Source organism: Delphinapterus leucas, chromosome 17, assembly GCF_059928025.1.
Source record: "Delphinapterus leucas isolate spDelLeu-1000000601 "Yukka" chromosome 17, BTC_Dleu_Yukka2, whole genome shotgun sequence".
NCBI lineage: Eukaryota > Metazoa > Chordata > Mammalia > Artiodactyla > Monodontidae > Delphinapterus > Delphinapterus leucas.
The window spans coordinates 68,476,350-68,494,376 of record NC_143145.1 but is presented as its reverse complement, the minus strand read 5'-3'; the positions used below and the strand labels follow the sequence as shown (position 1 = coordinate 68,494,376).

Genomic DNA, 18,027 nt, shown 5'->3' with positions numbered 1-18,027 from the left:
TAAAATTTGTAAACCTCTGTGCAGGCTAATCATGAAAAAAAGATAAGACACAAATTACCAGTATCAGGAATGAGAGAGGTGACATCACTACAGATTCTTAAAATATTAAAAAGAAACAAGGGAATATTTTTTTAACAACTTTATGCCAATAAGCTCAACAACATAAGTTCTTAAAAGCCACAGTTACTAAAGCTCATTCAAGAAGAAACAGGTAACCTGAACAGCATTATACATGTTAAGGAAATTCAATCTGTAATTAAAATCTTTCCACAAAGAAAACTCCAGGCCCAGATGGTTTTGATGATAAATTCTACCAAACATTTAAGGAAGAAACAATGCCAATTTACAAAAACTCTTCCCAAAACTTGAATCAGAAGGAACACCTCTCAACTTATTCTATGAAGCTAGCATTACCTTGATACCGAAACCAGAATAAGATACTACCAGGAAAAACAAAATAAAACTACACACCAATACCTCTCATAAAGATAAACATAAAAATCCTTAACAAAATATTAACAAATGGAATCTATCAATATAGAAATGAGATAATACTTTATAACCAAGCATTTTATCCCAGGAAGGCAAGGGTTTATTCTACATTTCAGAGTCAGTCAATGTAACTCACAATACTAAGAGATTAAAAATGGAAAAATTTTTTTTTAAAAAATGGAAAAATCATATGACCATCTCAATCAATGTAGAAGAACCATATGACAAAAACCAACATCTATTCATGTTAAAACTCTCAGCAAAAAAATAATAATAAAAAAATAAAATAAAGAATTTCCTCAATCTGATTAAAGGCATCTACAGAAAAAGCTACATCTAACATCAAAATTAATGAAGAAAAACTGAATGCCCATAAAGTCAAGTTAAGAGATATCTGCTCTCACTACTTTTATTCAACATTGCACTGTAAGTTCTAGACAATGCAATTAGGCAAGAGAAATAAATAAAAGACATTCAGATTAGAAAGTAAGATTTAAAACTGTCTTTATTTACAAATAGCTTGTGGGACACCCACCAGAATCTTAAAAAAAAAAAGAAAGAAAAAGGCTACTAGAACTAATAAGTGAGTTTAGCAAGACTGCAAGATGCTAGATCAATATAGAAAAATCAGTGTATTTTTGAAGCAGACTCACAGATATAGAAAACAAACTAGTGGTTACCAGTAGGGAGGGGGGTAGGGGTAATGTAAGATGGAGGAGTGGAAGGTACAAACTACTGGGTGTAAGATAGGCTCAAGGATGTATTGTACAACATGGGGAATATAGCCAATATTTTGTAATAACTGTAAATGGAAGTAACCTTTAAAATTGTATTAAAAATTTTTAGAAAAAAAATTTTAATGTAATATAAAAGTAATCTGATATATTTCTCTCTCCTAAATTCTTAGGCACTATGCAGATTCCCTATATTAGAGAGGCAGTTATTTTTAGCACTATTTCACGGTATCAAATAAAGTTAACCTACAATGGAAAAAGTAGGAATTTTCTGATTTCTGTATTTGCACTTTTATTCTACATACTCATATGTGTATATTTATACACAAATGTTATACATATATTTCAATGCTTTAATAAAATAAAATATATAAAACAGAAAAATATCAGTGTATTTTTATATACTAGCAATTCTTAATAAGAGTTATAAATTGAAATTTGAAAAACAATACCACTTAAAATAGCATCAAAAATATGAAATAGAGATAAACCTAAAGATGAGAAATACCTGTCCACTGAAAACTACAAAATATTGTTGACAGAAATTAAAGAATATCTAAATAAATAAGAGATACTCTGTTCATAGGTTAGAAGACTCAGTTTTTCTAACATGTTAATTTCCCCCAAATTGAGCTATAAATTAATTGCAATTCTATTCAAAATCCCAGCAAGGTGCTTTATAGAATGGACAAGCTGACTTTAAAATTCATATGAAAATGCAAAGGATGTTGAATAGCCAAAACAACTCTGAAAATGAAGAACAAAATTAGAGGGCTGGTACTACCAGATTATAAAGCTACAGTAATCAAAACAGCATAGTATTTGCATAAAGATAGGAAAATAGACCAACAGAACAGAACAGAGTCCAGAAATAAACAAACATATATATGGACAGCTGATTTTTGACAAAGGTGCCAAGGCAATGCAGTAAGGAAAGGAAAATCTCTTCAACAACTGGACATCCATATGCAAAAAAATATATATATATATCTTGTTCCATAACTCATCATATACAAAAATTAACTCAAACTGGCAATTAGACCTAAATATAAGACCCAAATGTAAAAACTTAAAACTATACAACATCCAGAAGAAAGCACAGAAGAAAATCTTACGACCTTTAATGGGGCAAAGATTTCTTAGATATAATACCAAAAGCAAAATCTATAAGAGAACAAATGGATAAACTGGAGTTCATCAAAATTAACAATTACTGCTCTTCAAAAGACAATGTTAAAAAAAGATAAGCCACAAAGAAGCAGAAATAATTGCAAAGCACATATCTAATAAAGGACTTGAATCCAGAGTATACAAAGAGAGGCATCGCAGAAAACAGCAGAGTAGAAAGCTCCAATAAGGAACAGTGTCTGTCATATTATAAATACTCAATAGACATTTTACCAAGGATTTTTTAATCCTATATACAACTAACATGCAATGAGACAATTATCTGGGTACTCCATCATCAACATAATTGCTGAAAATTTACAAATCATCATTCCATTATACTACACTAGAATAGGTATCATAGTTCTCAAATTACAGATGAGAAAGCTGAGATTCTAAATTAGTTGTTCAAGGCCACACAAGGTGGATAATGCAGGGCAAAGATCACGCTTGGGAAATCTAGCAAGAATTTTAAAAAAAAAACAAAAAAACCAAAACACTTCACTTCAAGGCCACTGGGTAATACTGCCTCCCTCAGTGGTATCTATTCCAAAGTAAACGTTCTCAAAGTGTCAGTACGAGAGCAGCTTTCTTAACACTTAGCCATGCACATACACAACTCATCAAAATAGGGAAATAAAGTAAAAAAAGAAAACACCACTTTATGTTATTCATGGCTCTCTTCCTTATACTCTCTAATAACCTTCTGAGATTTGAGAAAATCAAAACAATTCATAGGAAAAATAAAGAACTGGATTTTGGTACTTAAGAGATACAGCAATGTCATAGTAATTCACGTTAATATAAGGTGTAACAAATTACTTCAGAGTTCAATTAAAAAGTGAGTATGAAAACAAAAGGGGACAAGGCAAACATTAAAATATTTTTTATTTAGGGCTTCCCTGGTGGCGCAGTGGATAAGAATCTGCCTGCCAATGCAGGGGACACAGGTTCGATCCCTGGTCCGGGAAGATCCCACATGCTGTGGAGCAACTAAACCCATGCACCACAAATACTGAGTCTAAACTCTAGAGCCCGCGAGCCACAACTACTGAAGCTCACGTGCCACAGCTACTGAAGCCCGCATGTCTAGACCCGGTGCTCCGCAACAAGAGAAGCCACAGCAATGAGAAGCCCGAGCACCACGACAAAGAGTAGCCCCCGCTCACCACAACTAGAGAAAGCCTGTGCACAGTAGCGAAGACCCAACGCAGTCAAAAATAAATAAATAATTTCTTAAATATATATATATCTTTTATTTAATAGTCACACATCAAAAGTTGTACAAGTTCTTCACATTCTGTAAGACTCAATGGAGGAAAGAGGAAAGCATGTAGATAGATCACTACCTCCCATGAAGTATGTATAAGAAGACAATTCTATACCACCCTGAAGACATTAATCTCTATCCTGTGTTTCTCAACTCTGGATGCACATCTGGGTCATTTGAGAGCTTTAAAAAAATCCTGATGTCTAGGCTTCATCCAAAACCAATTAAATTAGAATTTCTGGGAGTGAGACTCAGGCATAAGTATTTTTTAAAGCTCCCTTGGTGATTCCAATGAATAGCCAAGGCTGAAAACCACTACTGTAAGTGTGTGTGTGTGTGTGTGTATATAAAATATATATGTATATATATGGAAATTGCCATATAACTGGTTAATGTCCCAAGAAAATTAATGAGTTGGGCCTAGGTTTAAATTTTTCATGCCAGAGATAATCATTTATTTCATTAAAATACAGTTTATATCTCACTTAAAACCACTGGTAGACATGTATAAATGCAAAGGACTTTGCTTTCCACAAAAAGGATCCAGACCTAGCCAATTAATATTAACAATAATTATTCATTAATATTACTTAGACTCATAAATACTATCTTTCATTCAAGAATATGCTAATTATTCTAGTACTCACTCTTTAAAAATGAGCAACAGGCTAAATGGTGTGGTCTATGACCAAAACACCCAGAGCAGTAGGTGTAGGTCGGCAAAGGGATCTCTAGATCTCCTTAAAACCCAAAGGAATCTGGGACTGTCTAGAAAAAAGAATGTGGACCACAACAAACCTGGTGCATCAGAAGGGGAATTTAATGACACAGAAGAAACTTAAGGGAGGGGAGGGGAGAGAAAGCTGGAGGAATGACCTTGAAAAGGTGAGAAGGGTTGGGATTTAGTACAGAAATAGAGGGGTTGGCCTCTACAAGTCGTTCATCCGTAACTCAAAAGGGAAGCAGAGTTGGGATTTGGGTTGGGATTTTGCTAAGCATGTAGTAACCAAGGGGGGAAGAGAGTTGAGGGTACATACAAAGCATATGGAATTTAAGCTAGATAAACATGTGAGGACTGAGGGAAGTAAGAAATAGTAAAACGGTGGTGGAATCAATGGATCCGTGGTGTGAAAGGACTATTGAAGTCAGACTACTAGAGGGAATGAAGTAGGTGTCAGAGACGAATGAATGCTTGAGATTATAATTATGGAGGCTCTTGCAGTTATTGGTAATGAAAAAAATCAAAAATGTGATCACAGGAATGAGTGGCTGAAGGAGAGTGGAAGACAACATAATTGAAGACATGCAAGAAACTGAAATGTCAGCATGTTGGAAGAACCATCGTTTAGACAATGATATCATCAAAAATTAAAACAGGATGAGTATTGTAGAGAGTGAAAGTGAGCCGTGAGAAATGTGATGGAATCACCCAGAGGTCAGCAAACGCCTACCGTGATGTTACACTGGGGGTCAGTCTATTAACATGAAATTCAAACCTGGGGGTCTATCTCAAGGAAGAACACCTGGAATTGGCCATGAGAAGCAAAGAGGACACATACTACAGGAACCATGAACTGTAGAAGAATAAAATATTTCTTACCCTAAATAAGCTCAGTCTCATACAATAATAATGACCAACAAATACCATGGTACCACAGCACAGTAATGACTACAACTAAGAAAGTCGGAACCTGCTGGAGGCCCAGCGGAAGGAGAAGAGAAGTTTCACAAAGGTTTGAAAGACGTGAGATGTGTGTTCAAACCTGACAGATGTGAAAAAACATGAGACATTGTAAGAAATGAAAACAGTTCAACATGATTAAGGGCAGAAAGAATGAGTATGAAATAGATATGATTAACGGGAATGGAAGAGGATCAGGGTATAAGACTAGACAGGTAGACCAAGGCCACTACCTTTTTCTCTGAACAAAAAATATTATGAACAAATTAAAGTGCTGCCCAGAAATCCTTCATAAAAGCCTCTAATATGGAATAAAATTGATGGATTTCAGTTTCATCTTATTTTCCTTACTTTGAAGGAGATGCTAGAAATAATAATCCTGTGCTCTATGAGGATTAACCAACTTTTAGAGAATCAATTGCTCCCACACTGTATACAAAAATTTATAATCACTATCATAATCTCCAATACCCAAGATTTAAAATGTGCCAAGGAAATTTGTGCACAACTGAGTTTTTAAAAACAGATTAATAGAGCTCAAACATAAATGCATCAGTCATAGATTTCTTTGCAACATGTATACGTAAAAACATATATGTATGAGGCTATATAAAAATATAAATCAATTTTCCATTTAAAAGAATATTAGAACTGAATACATAGATAACAACAAAACTGGTATATACAAATTTTATAAATGGTGAATCTTAAAATTAAAAATCATATTGGAAAAGACATCTCACTAAGTAACGTTGTTGTATTTTACTCTGTATCCATTTTTCTGTTAGCAGTTACTACGTAATGGAAAAAGCACAGTACTTGGGAGCCACAGAATACATGTTCAAGCGCTGGCACTGGCACTCATGAACTATAAAGCAAGTTACTAAACTTTTCCGTGCCTGAGTTTCTTAAAAGGAAATCAAAAATCCATGTCTCATGTGGTTTCATTAAGGTTTTTATGAAGTACTGTCTGAAAGAGCTCTGTAAACCATAATGAGCTATAAAATTGTTTAGTTACAGAGTGCAAAATATTTTTAATAGAGAACTAAGAGCCTTTACGCCATCCACTACCCCCTCCCCCCAAAAAAGCACAATTAAAACCTGAGATGATAAATCTGATAGACTTTGATAAGCATGTCTCACCACCTCTCTTCAAAACCTTACCTTCGAATGAGCAGGCCCTCTTTCTTTCAGAAGTTTATACTGGGGTTGGACTCTATTGAAACGGGCTAACTCATTTACCAGACACATTGGAGTTTTCTCTTTGGGGTTTGCCATTTTATCTTGGAGAGAAGCTGTAAATAAAAAGGCTGTAAAGTTTTTGTGAAGAACGACTTTACAAAATGGAAGAAAAACTAGTTTTGAATTTTTTAGATTGAAATCAGATTGTATATTTGGATTAAATTATTTTCATGAATTTTATACAAAAATTTCAAATCACCTAAAGTCTTCCATTACATGCAACAGAAATATGTATCACATTTTAAACAATAAATTAAGGTAACTTTTTTCCTAAGTACCTAAATTGCTCTCTATACATATATATGATAACAGCATGCTTAAAGATTTAAAACAATATAAGATATAATAATTTTTAATTGATCCTGTAACTTTCCTTTCCTCAAGAAATTTTAGCATAAACACATAATTCTTATTCTTATTGCTATGAAACTAAATTTTACCTGCTTTTTCATCATTTGATCTTTCTTTTTTTCCTTCTCATTCTGAAGGAACATATTAATTGAAAAAGCTCTAGACTTGGGAATCAAGTCCTAAGTTTAATTACTAGCTCTCCCAACTACGGTGTTTTAGTAACTTTTTCTTTTTTTAATGAAACTTTGAAAAGAAATAGAAAGAATAATTTAACAAATGACCATGCCCTTATCACCCAGAACTGAAATTAACACTTTCTATGTTTGCTTTGTCTTACTTTAAAAAAAAAAACAAAAAAAAGAAAAAACAGTATTACATTCCAGTTAAGTTCCCTTTATCTTTTCTAGAAACTACCACTATGTGAATTTAAAATATATCCCTCCAGGATATTCTAAAATACATTTATATGAATGCATGCATATCCATGAAAAAATACACAGTATTGATATATGTAGTTTTAGAGTTCACATAAATAGAAATATAAAAAACATATCATTTTCACTATTTTCTTCACTCTTCATTATGTTTTAGAGAGTTAACTTACATAGATCCAGTGCATTACTTTTAACTGCTGTATAATTTCCATCACAATATTTTATCATAAATTTTTTAATCTTCTCCCTACTGATAGTAGACATTTAGGTTGTTTCCAATTCTTCACTCTTACAAATTAAAACACGCTAGCAAACAGCACTCAGAAGGAATGTACCAAATTACCTTCCCCTGGCAGCATGAGAATTACTATTTCCCTTCAACCTTGAAAACATGCAGTATAGTCAGACATTTTAATCTCTGACAATCTGATGTTTGACAAAACTTTGTTTTTGATCATTTGGGTTTCCTCTTCTGGGAACTGCTTCTGTCCTTTTTTCTGATTATTTTATGCATAATATCAATCTTTTATGGTCTGGGCCTTTTCTGCCTCAAGAAATCCTTCCCTAACCTGAAATGTCTTAATAATTTTTACTTAAATTTACTAAGCCTACTATTCTTTATCTATAAAGTAAGGGTAATAATCTATCCTACTTAACTAACTCACAGATTGTTATAAGGTTAAGATTTTTAAATGCATGGTACTTTAAATTCTACCACAATTTTTATTACAGCTTCAGAATATTTTCCTAAGACTACAGTATTTTATCCTATATTTTTCCTTCATTTCATTTACAGACATATTTAACCGCTTTTTAGTTTTTCTTTCATCTCCCATTAATCAATGTTAAAAAACACTTTAAAATCCAAGCATAAAACATGCAAATGGATTACTTCCTGCTCAATTAAACTGTAGTCACAATATATAGGGAATACATTAATAAATGGAAATAGCTGATTTTAGGAACTTCATCTATAAACTTTCTATGGCAAGATTTAATGTAGAAAATAGTAATCTTTTTAATACTTTTAATTAACTTTTTAATACCCTCTACAGGACTAATAATTTGGTACAATAACTTGATCACAATCATTATGATTAAGAAATTATTTTATAACAATACTACACAAATACCTAATAAGGCATAAGTTTAAAAAAGAAAATCTAAGCAATCAACTGTAGGACCAATACAGCTGACAGCTAATTCTACAATTAAACCATTCCAAGCGGCTTACAAACCAAAAATAAATAAATAAATAAACCTAGTAATTATTACTTCTTGGAACAGCACAAAAAAGGCAAAGAATATTAGTCAAGAGAGGTTGAAGAAATCTGCATTTTACTTATTCCATTGTATATCATTCAAATAAACATTTTATAAACTGTACCAGAAAGCCAGTCATTACATAAAATATAAGGTGACCTGGTACTATAATCAATTTTGGTCCTTGCATACCATGGCATTAAATACTCAAGTACAGTAGACAACACAGCTACCTGAATATCAAAAAGCAAAAGAAGAATGAAAATGAGAAAATACTGAAGTCTAGTAAAAATGAGTCAATTTTGCATAACACTAAAATAGCATTTATACTGCTACTATAACAATTTTCATAACTTAGTAATGCTGCATATTCATCTATTATGATGGAAAAAATATTAGGAGCATAGCAAGAACAATGTGACATAAAATATAACAATATTATGTTTTACAGTATAAAAATTAATAGCCTAGGATTTAAATATGTTTAAATGTCATTAAAATGATGTTTATAGCTCTGTAAACTTGGTAAGAAAATCTTATCTAAATTCTTTAAAGGAAAGTGCTAATAACGTGGTATTAAACTTATATTCCATTAATTCTAACTTTCTGCTTCATAAAAATAACATGAATTCAATAATGGACTCATGGAATCCATTAACAAAATCCCACAATGGATTTAACGTGTGATTTAAGTTTTGGTGTGAAAGGTGTGCAAAATACATGTAAGATCTCACTTTGATAAAACTTTATAACTAAAACCCAAACATTTAAACTTGGTAAATTTAAAAATAATTAGTTCTAGTTCATATGTTTTATTTTACAAAATGATTAACATTTTATTTTCCATAGTTGTTCCTCTATTCAATCTGAAATCTTATTAACTACTTGACAGAGATCAATGGTAGAGCAGTAATATCAAAATTAAACCAAAATTTTGACAAAATATCTACAAAATTATAAAACAAATTGGTCTATAAAAATTGGGATCTATCGGGCTTCCCCGGTGGCGCAGTGGTTGAGAATCTGCCTGCTAATGCAGGGGACATGGGTTTGTGCCCTGGTCCGAGAAGATCCCACCTGCCACGGAGCGGCTGGGACCGTGAGCCATGGCTGCTGAGGCTGTGCGTCCGGAGTCTGTGCTCCGCAACGGCAGAGGCCACAACAGTGAGAGGCCCACGTACCGCAAAAAAAAAAAAAAAATTGGGATCTATCAACTTAATTTATATATTACTTTTTAGAAAAGTCAACAAGTACAAAAAGTGAGAAATATGTACACTGTTGCATAAGTATACATTTTCAAGAGACTTAAGAATGTCCTCAATGAAGCTATTTTGAAACAGGCTTCAAGTCAATTTGGTGGCTGGAATAGTAGATACCTAGTTGGAAGTAAATAAAATTAATGATAATGAATTTCACAATTCTAAAACTTTGCTTTTGAGAGAACAAATGCCATCTATTTAAGAACCTGTTTTGGATATCTCTGCCACTGATTGATATCTACGTAACCTTGAGAAAGTACTCAAATCTCACTTTCCTGGACAGTAAAACAGAAATAATAGTTGTTTTTATATTAGTGGATTATGGTATTGGTTGAATGAAATGACGTAAGATACTGTTAACAATAAGAATGCATTATTATTCTGCTTATAAGTAATCTGTTAAAGCACACTATCATCAAATATGCATACAGAGATACTTTATAAACTTTTTTCATGGCTTCCTAAGTTAAAATATTCTGAGTTAAAATGTTCGTTAGGATAAGTTGATTTTATTCATACAAATATACTTCTTTAATGTATTTATTATTTTTTCGGCTTACTATAACATATTAAGTTTGTTTCCACTGAAAAATCCCCAAGTGTGATATAAATTACATTTAAGATTTCTCATATTTTTGTTAGGGAATATTCTACCTTTGTTGATATAAAATTTGTTTACATGTAACTCTCCATAACTTTGATACGTTAACACTGGTAAAATAGCTTTTCATAATAACAGGACCTGCACCCTCAGCAAAACAGAGACATAAATCTTTTCAGATAGATTGTTTTTATATCTTTATAAAATGTCCTGGACTCTGTGGGACTTGAATCTTCAAAATATACCAAGATAATACAGTTCACAGTTTTCAATTAACAGGCAAAATCCCTGTTCCAAAGGAGCTCAGAGTCTGGTAGAAAAACAGACACATACAAGAAACAAATACACTAAACTACAACATGAAAAGTTCTATAATAAGGCTGTTAGAAGGGACTCCTTAGGTGAACGGGGTGTTGCAAGGTACGTTTCAAGAGGTGCTGATTAGATTAGTTAAGGAAAGTAGGCATTCACCAAGTTAGCAAGGAAGAAAGAGAGAAAGACAGTCCAGGCTTTTCCAGAGCACACATGCAGGAGAAAGCACAATAAACACATCACATTCTGGCAAATTCAAGTAGATCATTAGCAGACTATAAATGCAGAATAGGATATAGCAGAAAAAACTGTGTGACCAGAATCCACCAAAACACCAAGTTTCCTAAGCCAGAACTTAGAGTAGCAACATTTTTAAGGTAGTTAAATCACGGCCAGAGCTGTTGCTAGTAAATCATAGTCTACCTCACCTGCCGAGCCAAGTATCTCCACAGAAGAATCCGTTTCCATCCCTGGTCACAGAAAATGACTTGGACACAGTTTCTATGTCTCTTTGCTGGCTCCCCTTTCCCTATTCCCTGCTATTGGAAGGGACTCTTCCTAATTCCCAAGTAAAATAAAAAGAAAGAAAACAGAGTCAAAAAAGCAAGGAATTTACCTTCCACAGGTTCTCGCCTTCTAGCAGAAATATAACTGTCTGTCCATAGCTGTAACTAAAACAACCCTTATAACTTCAAATTAGACCATAACCTAAGGTGGTCCAAGCAAAATCACCACCCAAGGATCAAACTGCTCTATTATAATTGTCTGTTAATTAAGAAAAATTAAAGTTCCTATCTCATATAGACACAAAAATAAATTCCAAAAGTATTCAAATGCAGAATATAAAAATATGACAAAAGCACAAGAAAACTTGGCTAAATATTTGTCATAATCCTGTAACATAGAAGGCTTTTCTAGATAAGAAACCTAAAAGACATAATGGGATAAACTGACAGATTTAACAACACAAAAAATGTAAAACCTCTATAGAGCAGAACACACCATGAATGACACTAAAAAACAGTCAACAAACTAGGGAAGAAATACTTGTAACATGTGAAGAAAAAGTGAAGAGGATAAAAATAAAATCCATAAAATATGAAGATGACATAAATCATTTTTTTTTTAAATCCAACAAAAAAAATGCACAATCAATTCATATAATGTATTGAGTAAACACATCTGTTCAAAAAGCTAGTGTTTAAAGAAATAAAAATTTGAATTCCAATGAGATATAATTTACCCCATTAGACTGATAAAATGAAAAAAAAATCATATAAGTACTGACAAGGATGTGTGAAAATGGGTGCAAATTCTATCAATACAAACATAAATAAGTACAAATTTTTGGCAGGCAATCTGGGAATATTGATTAAAGTTTTTCAATTGCATCTATCTTTAAAACAGAAATTGTACGTCTAGGTAATTCATACTGCAGGAAGACTTGCATAAGATAAACAATGACAACCTACATAGCAAGACTGTAACTACAAGAACTATAAACAACCTAAATATTTATCCATCAATAATTGACTGGCTACCTAAGCTACAATGGACTACGCAGCTTTGAAAAAAGAATGATGTAGTGACATGGGAAAACATTACAAAATGTTGAATGAAAAAAGCTGTAACAGCTCATTGTCTAATCTTATTTTTATTTTCTTTAAATCAAACATGTGCATGTATTAAAGAAGCGGGACTGGCAGCAGGGGGGTGTTCACTTTCTGCTTTGAAGTACTGCATTGTTTCACCTTTTTGTTTTTACTTTTTTTGAATATGCATAACTTTTATACCTAAAAAATTATTCTACAAAGCCATACCAAATGCTGTAAACAGTTTACAGTGTTAAGTCTTAGACTCTTAATTACTGTTGTCCTTTCTAAAGTATGTACCAAGGTTCTGACAGAAAGATGCCCAAGGACTTGATTCAAAGCAGACCATAGTGTCATGACTACAATCTCTGACTTTTCCAAGTGAAGCCGCCTTGGGATTTAAACACTGCTAAAACATAGTATGGCCTTACCAACATTTGGTACGGTCAGTCTCCTTAACTCTAGCCATTCTAATAGGTGTGCAATGGTATCTCATTGTGGTTTTAATTAGCATTTCCCTCAAAGCTAATAACGTTGAGCATCTTTTCATTTGTTTATATGTTATCTACATTATATACATATATATATATATATGAAGTACAGTGTCTATCTGAATATTTTTAATTAGGTCATTTCTTTTTCTTATTGTTTTATCTGAAGTTCTTTGTATATTCTAAATACAAGTCATTAATCAGGAATATGCTTGGCAAAAAATTTTTCCCAGTATGTGGTGTCTCTTTTCTTTTTTTTTTTAACATATTTATTGGAGTATAATTGCTTTACAGTGGTGTGTTAGTTTCTGCTTTATAAGAGTGAATCAGTTATACATATACATATGTTCCCATATCTCTTCCCTCTTGCATCTCCCTCCCTCCCACCCTCCCTATCCCACCCCTCCAGGAGGTCACAAAGCACCGAGCTGATCTCCCTGTGCTATGCAGCTGCTTCCCACTAGCTGTCTACCTTACGTTTGGTAGTGTATATATGTCCATGTCTGTCTCTCTCTCTCTCTCTCTCCCTCCCTCCCTCCCTCCCTCTCTCTCTCTCTCTCTCACTCTCTCTAGCTTTGTCACAGCTTACCCTTCCCCCTCCCCATATCCTCAAATCCATTCTCTAGTAGGTGTGGCGTCTCTTTTCATTCTCTTACCAAGTCTTTCAAAGAGCAGACTTTAATTTTAATAATGTCTAATGTACCCATTTGTTCAGTTATAGATTGTGCTTTTGGTGTTGTATCTAAGAAATCATTACCTACCTGAGGTCTCAAAGATTTTCTCCTGTGTTTTCTTCTAGAAGCTTTAGGTTGCAAAGTTAGGTCTCTGAACCATTTTGAATTAATTTTTCTACATGGTGCAAAGTATGGATTAAATTTCAGTTTTTGTATATTGATATCCAATGTTCAAGCACTATTGGTGGAAAAGGCTATATTTTCCCCACTGTATTGCTTTTGTGGTTTTGTCAAAAATCTGTTATCTATATGTAAGTATGTTTATTTCTGGACTACCTATTCTGCTTCATTGATCTGTTTGTCCATTTTTATGCAAATGCAATTTTTACCATAGCTTTATAAAAATTCTTGAAATTAGGCAGTGTTGGCTCCCCAGTACTGTTCTTTTTCAAAGTTGTTTTAGATATTCTAAGTTCTTGCAATTCCATGTGAAATTATTTTAGGCAAAAATGCCTTCAAGGATTAGAACAGAATTCCCCTGAATTTACAGATTAATGTGGTGAAATTTTAACAAAGCTCAGCCTTCCAACCTGCGTACATGACATATAGTCAATTCTCATTATTGAGATGATGATATGATAGCTATGTTTTTAATGTTCCTGCAAACAGTAAACTGTCAAATACTGAATCACTGCTTCTGAGGAAATAAAAGGTTAGGTTCCTGTAAGCCCTTGGTCATAACATTTTTGTTAGTCAATTAATAAATAACACTGTTTTATGTGTGTTTCTGGCTAAAATCCCTTATTTAATATATACTGTTGAATCACTAATATTGAACTCACAACAGTAACTCCTGCCTGAATGAAGTTTATCTAAACACATACATCTTACCCCTAAGGCATACCACAGCCTTCCTGTGCTTAGGGACACTACAAAGCACTTCAGCACTATGCCTGGGGGCCATTTTAAACAGCCAGATCACCAACAAAAAGCACAAAAATGTGAAAAATGTGGCACTAAATAAACCGAGAAAAGGACGCTTGCTTATTGCAGGAGAACTGAAACAAGAAAGCAGAGTGTCACCTTGTCACCTTGTTCAGCCTCAGTTCAGATTGCGCACAAAGGGCAACTCAAATTTTTCACCACTCTGCAGGTGTCAGCAAATGATCACAAAAGCGTTGCAAGTATTATTTTGGGGTTACATATAAGTTTTAGCAATAGACCAATTCACAAATACAGAATACATGAATAATGAGGATCAAATGGATCTCTCAATTTACTTAGGTATCCTTTCATTTCAGCAGTATTTTATATTACTAAACATAAATATTCTTTTAACTTACTTTGTTGTATTTATCCATATACGTATTTCATATTTTTGATACTGTTGTAAATGGGTTTTTTTTCAGATTGTTCCCTAATGTATAGAAGTACAACCAATTTTTGCATATTGATCTTGTATCCTTCAATCTTCCTATACTTGTTCATTAGGTCTAGCAGAAGTCCATCAAATTTTCTCCATAGAAAATCAGGTAATCTGTGAATTAGGACAGTTTTATTCCTTTCTTTGCAACGTGAATACCATGTATTTCCTTTTCTTGCCCTACTGCACTAGCTACAACCTCCAGGACAATGCTGAATAGGACTGATGAAAGTAGACATCTCTAACTTGTTTCTAATTTTAGAAAAAAAGTGTTCAATCTTTCCACCAGTAAGTACAATATCAGCCAACAAAGCTTGTCATGGATGCCCATTTTCATACTGAGGAAGTTCATTTCTATTCCTGGTTTACTGAAGGCTTTTTTAAAATGGTTACTGGATTAGTCAAAATGATTTTTCTGCATCTATTGAAATGACTGTGTGCTTTTTACTGTTTACTTTATTAATGTGGAGAATTACATATATTATTTGATTTTTTTGAATGTTAAACCAAACTTACATTCCTGGGATAAACCCCACATGGTCATGACATAATATCCTTTTAAAATTTTGTTGAATTTGATTTGCTAAAATTCTATTTAGATTTTGTACATCTATGTTTGTGAGCAGTATTGTTCTGTAGTTTCCTTGGAATGTCTTTGTCTCGTTCTGGTATCCCAGTAATGCTGACATCAAAGTCTTTGGAAAACATGCCCTCCGCTTCAAATATTTTTGAAAAGTTTGTGTAGAATCGATATTATCTCTTCCTATAGTATTTAGTACAATTCACCAGTGAAACTATCTGAACCTGGAGTTTTCCTTGTGAGAACATTTTTTAAGTACAAATTTCAGTATCTTTACTACATATAGCGTTATTCAGATCATCTCTTATTTCCTTCTGCTTCCTTTGGGATCTGTTCTTTTCTACGTTATTAAGGTGGAAATTAAAGTCATTTATTTGAGACCTTTCTTCCTTTCTAGTATAGATATTTAGAGCTACAGATTTCCCACTGAGTACTGTTTTCACAGCATCTTCTAATACGTTGTGCTTCTGTTCCTACTCAATTTAAAATACTTTATAATTTCCCTTTTGATTTCTTCTTTTAACCATGAATTACTTATAAGCATGCTATTTAATTTCCAAATATTGGGGATTTTCCAAGGATCTTTCTATTAATGATTTCTAATTTAACTGCACTGTGATCTGAGAAGATTCTTTGTATGAGTTGAATCCTTTTGAATTTATTGAGACTTGTTTTATGACCCAGAATATAGTCTATCTTGGTAAATGTTCTGTGTGAACTTCTGAACAAATGTGTATTCTGCTCTTCTTGAGTAAAGTGGTCTGTAAATGCAGCCAGGTCACGTTGACAGTGTTACTCAAGTTAACTATATCTTTGTAATTTTTCTGTCCATTTGTTATATCAATTATTGAGAGGGGTTACTGAAATCTCTGACTATAATTGTGAATGTTTCCTTGAATTTCTATTAGTTTTTGCTTCATTTGTTTTGAGCTTAGGTACATAAATATTTAGCATTGGTATGTCCTCTTAATTAACTGATCCCTTTATTGTTATGAAATGATCTTATTTTTACCAGGTAATAAATATTCCTTGCTCTCAAATCTATTTTGATATTAATAAAACCAAGTTTTATTAAAGAAACTCCAAGTTTCTTTCAACTAAGTTAGCATGTTATGTCTTTTTCATTATTTTATTTTTAACCTATTTGTGTTTATGGTTACTATTCCTTACAGGCAAATATATGGTTGGGTCTTGCTTTTTAATCCAATTTCAGCCTCTAAATTGGGATGTTCAGACTATTTACTTTTTTTAAAATATCAAACGCTACACAAATTTATGTGTCATATTTGTACATCTTCTCTGTATCATTCCAATTTTAATATATGTGCTGCTGAAGCAACACTAGACTATCTACATTTAATGTGATTATACATATCATTAGGTTTGAGCCTATCATCCTGCTATTTATTTTATATTTTTCCCATCTGGTCTTTGTTCCCTTCATCTTTTCGTGGTTTCTGCTTAATTATTTTGTATATTCAATTCTATCTACTTTTTTTGGCTTATTAGTTATAACTTTTTGTTTTGCTCTTTTACTGACTGCTTTAGAGTTTATTATATATACCTTTAACTTATCATAGTCTACCTTTATATTATACCACCTAATCAAGGGCATTAGAATCTTTAATAACATCCTTCCCTTTCTCCCTCAACCTTCAAGCTACTGTTATTATGCATCGTAATTTTATGTAAATGCCACACAGTACCTTCATATTTTTGCTTTAAACAATAAATTACCTTTTAGAAAGGTTAAACTAATAAAAAAAAACTTAGACATTTACCCAAGTAATTACCATTTCTGCTTTTTGCATCTTTTTCATTTTCCTGCTGCCTGAAGGACATTTTGTTTTGTTTTGTTTTGTTTTTGTTTTTGTTTTTTGCAGTACGCGGGCCTCTCACTGTTGTGGCCTCTCCCGTTGTGGAGCACAGGCTCCAGACGCACAGGCTCAGCGGCCATGGCTCACGGGCCCAGCCGCTCCACGGCATGTGGGATCTTCCCGGACCGGGGCACGAACCCGTGTCCCCTGCATCGACAGGCGGACTCTCAACCACTGCGCCACCAGGGAAGCCCCTGAAGGACATTCTTTATAATTTTTCTTGTAGTGGGGGAGTACTGAGTAAGGAATTTGCATAGACATTTCTCCAGTAATGATATACAAACAGCCGACAAGCACATGAAAAGATATTAAAATCACTAGTATCAAAGCAATGCAAACGAAAACCATAAGATACCACTTCACACCTAGTAAGATGGCCATTACCAAAAAAAGAAAGGAAGGAAGGGAGGGAGGGAAAAAATAAGTATTGGTGAGGATGTGGGGAACTTGGAACCCTTGTTCATTATTAGTGGGAATGTGAAATCGTGTAGCCACTACGGAAAACAGTAATTAAACACAGAATTCCCATAGGATGCAGCAATTTCACTCCTGGAAAAATAGACCCAGAATAACAGAAAGCAGGG

General features: G+C 33.3%; 1 protein-coding gene and 1 pseudogene across 10 annotated transcripts in view; both read right to left on the bottom strand.

Moving 5' to 3' along the window:
* Positions 1-18,027, bottom strand: part of STAU2 (staufen double-stranded RNA binding protein 2) — a 307,654-nt gene that overhangs the window by 269,534 nt on the left and 20,093 nt on the right. For 5 of the 10 annotated variants that reach the window (XM_089898567.1, XM_089898572.1, XM_089898574.1 and 2 more), the window contains one exon: positions 6,509-6,639. The exons of 2 other annotated variants lie outside the window; for them this stretch is intronic. In XM_089898567.1, coding sequence (XP_089754693.1) covers positions 6,509-6,639 — 131 coding nt within the window. Of the gene's footprint in view, positions 1-6,508; positions 6,655-11,234; positions 11,365-18,027 lie in introns of all 10 variants that reach the window. 3 more of the 10 variants (XM_089898568.1, XM_089898569.1, XM_089898571.1) reach the window with 3 other exon arrangements.
* Positions 16,816-16,908, bottom strand: LOC115803734 (U6 spliceosomal RNA; annotated as a pseudogene).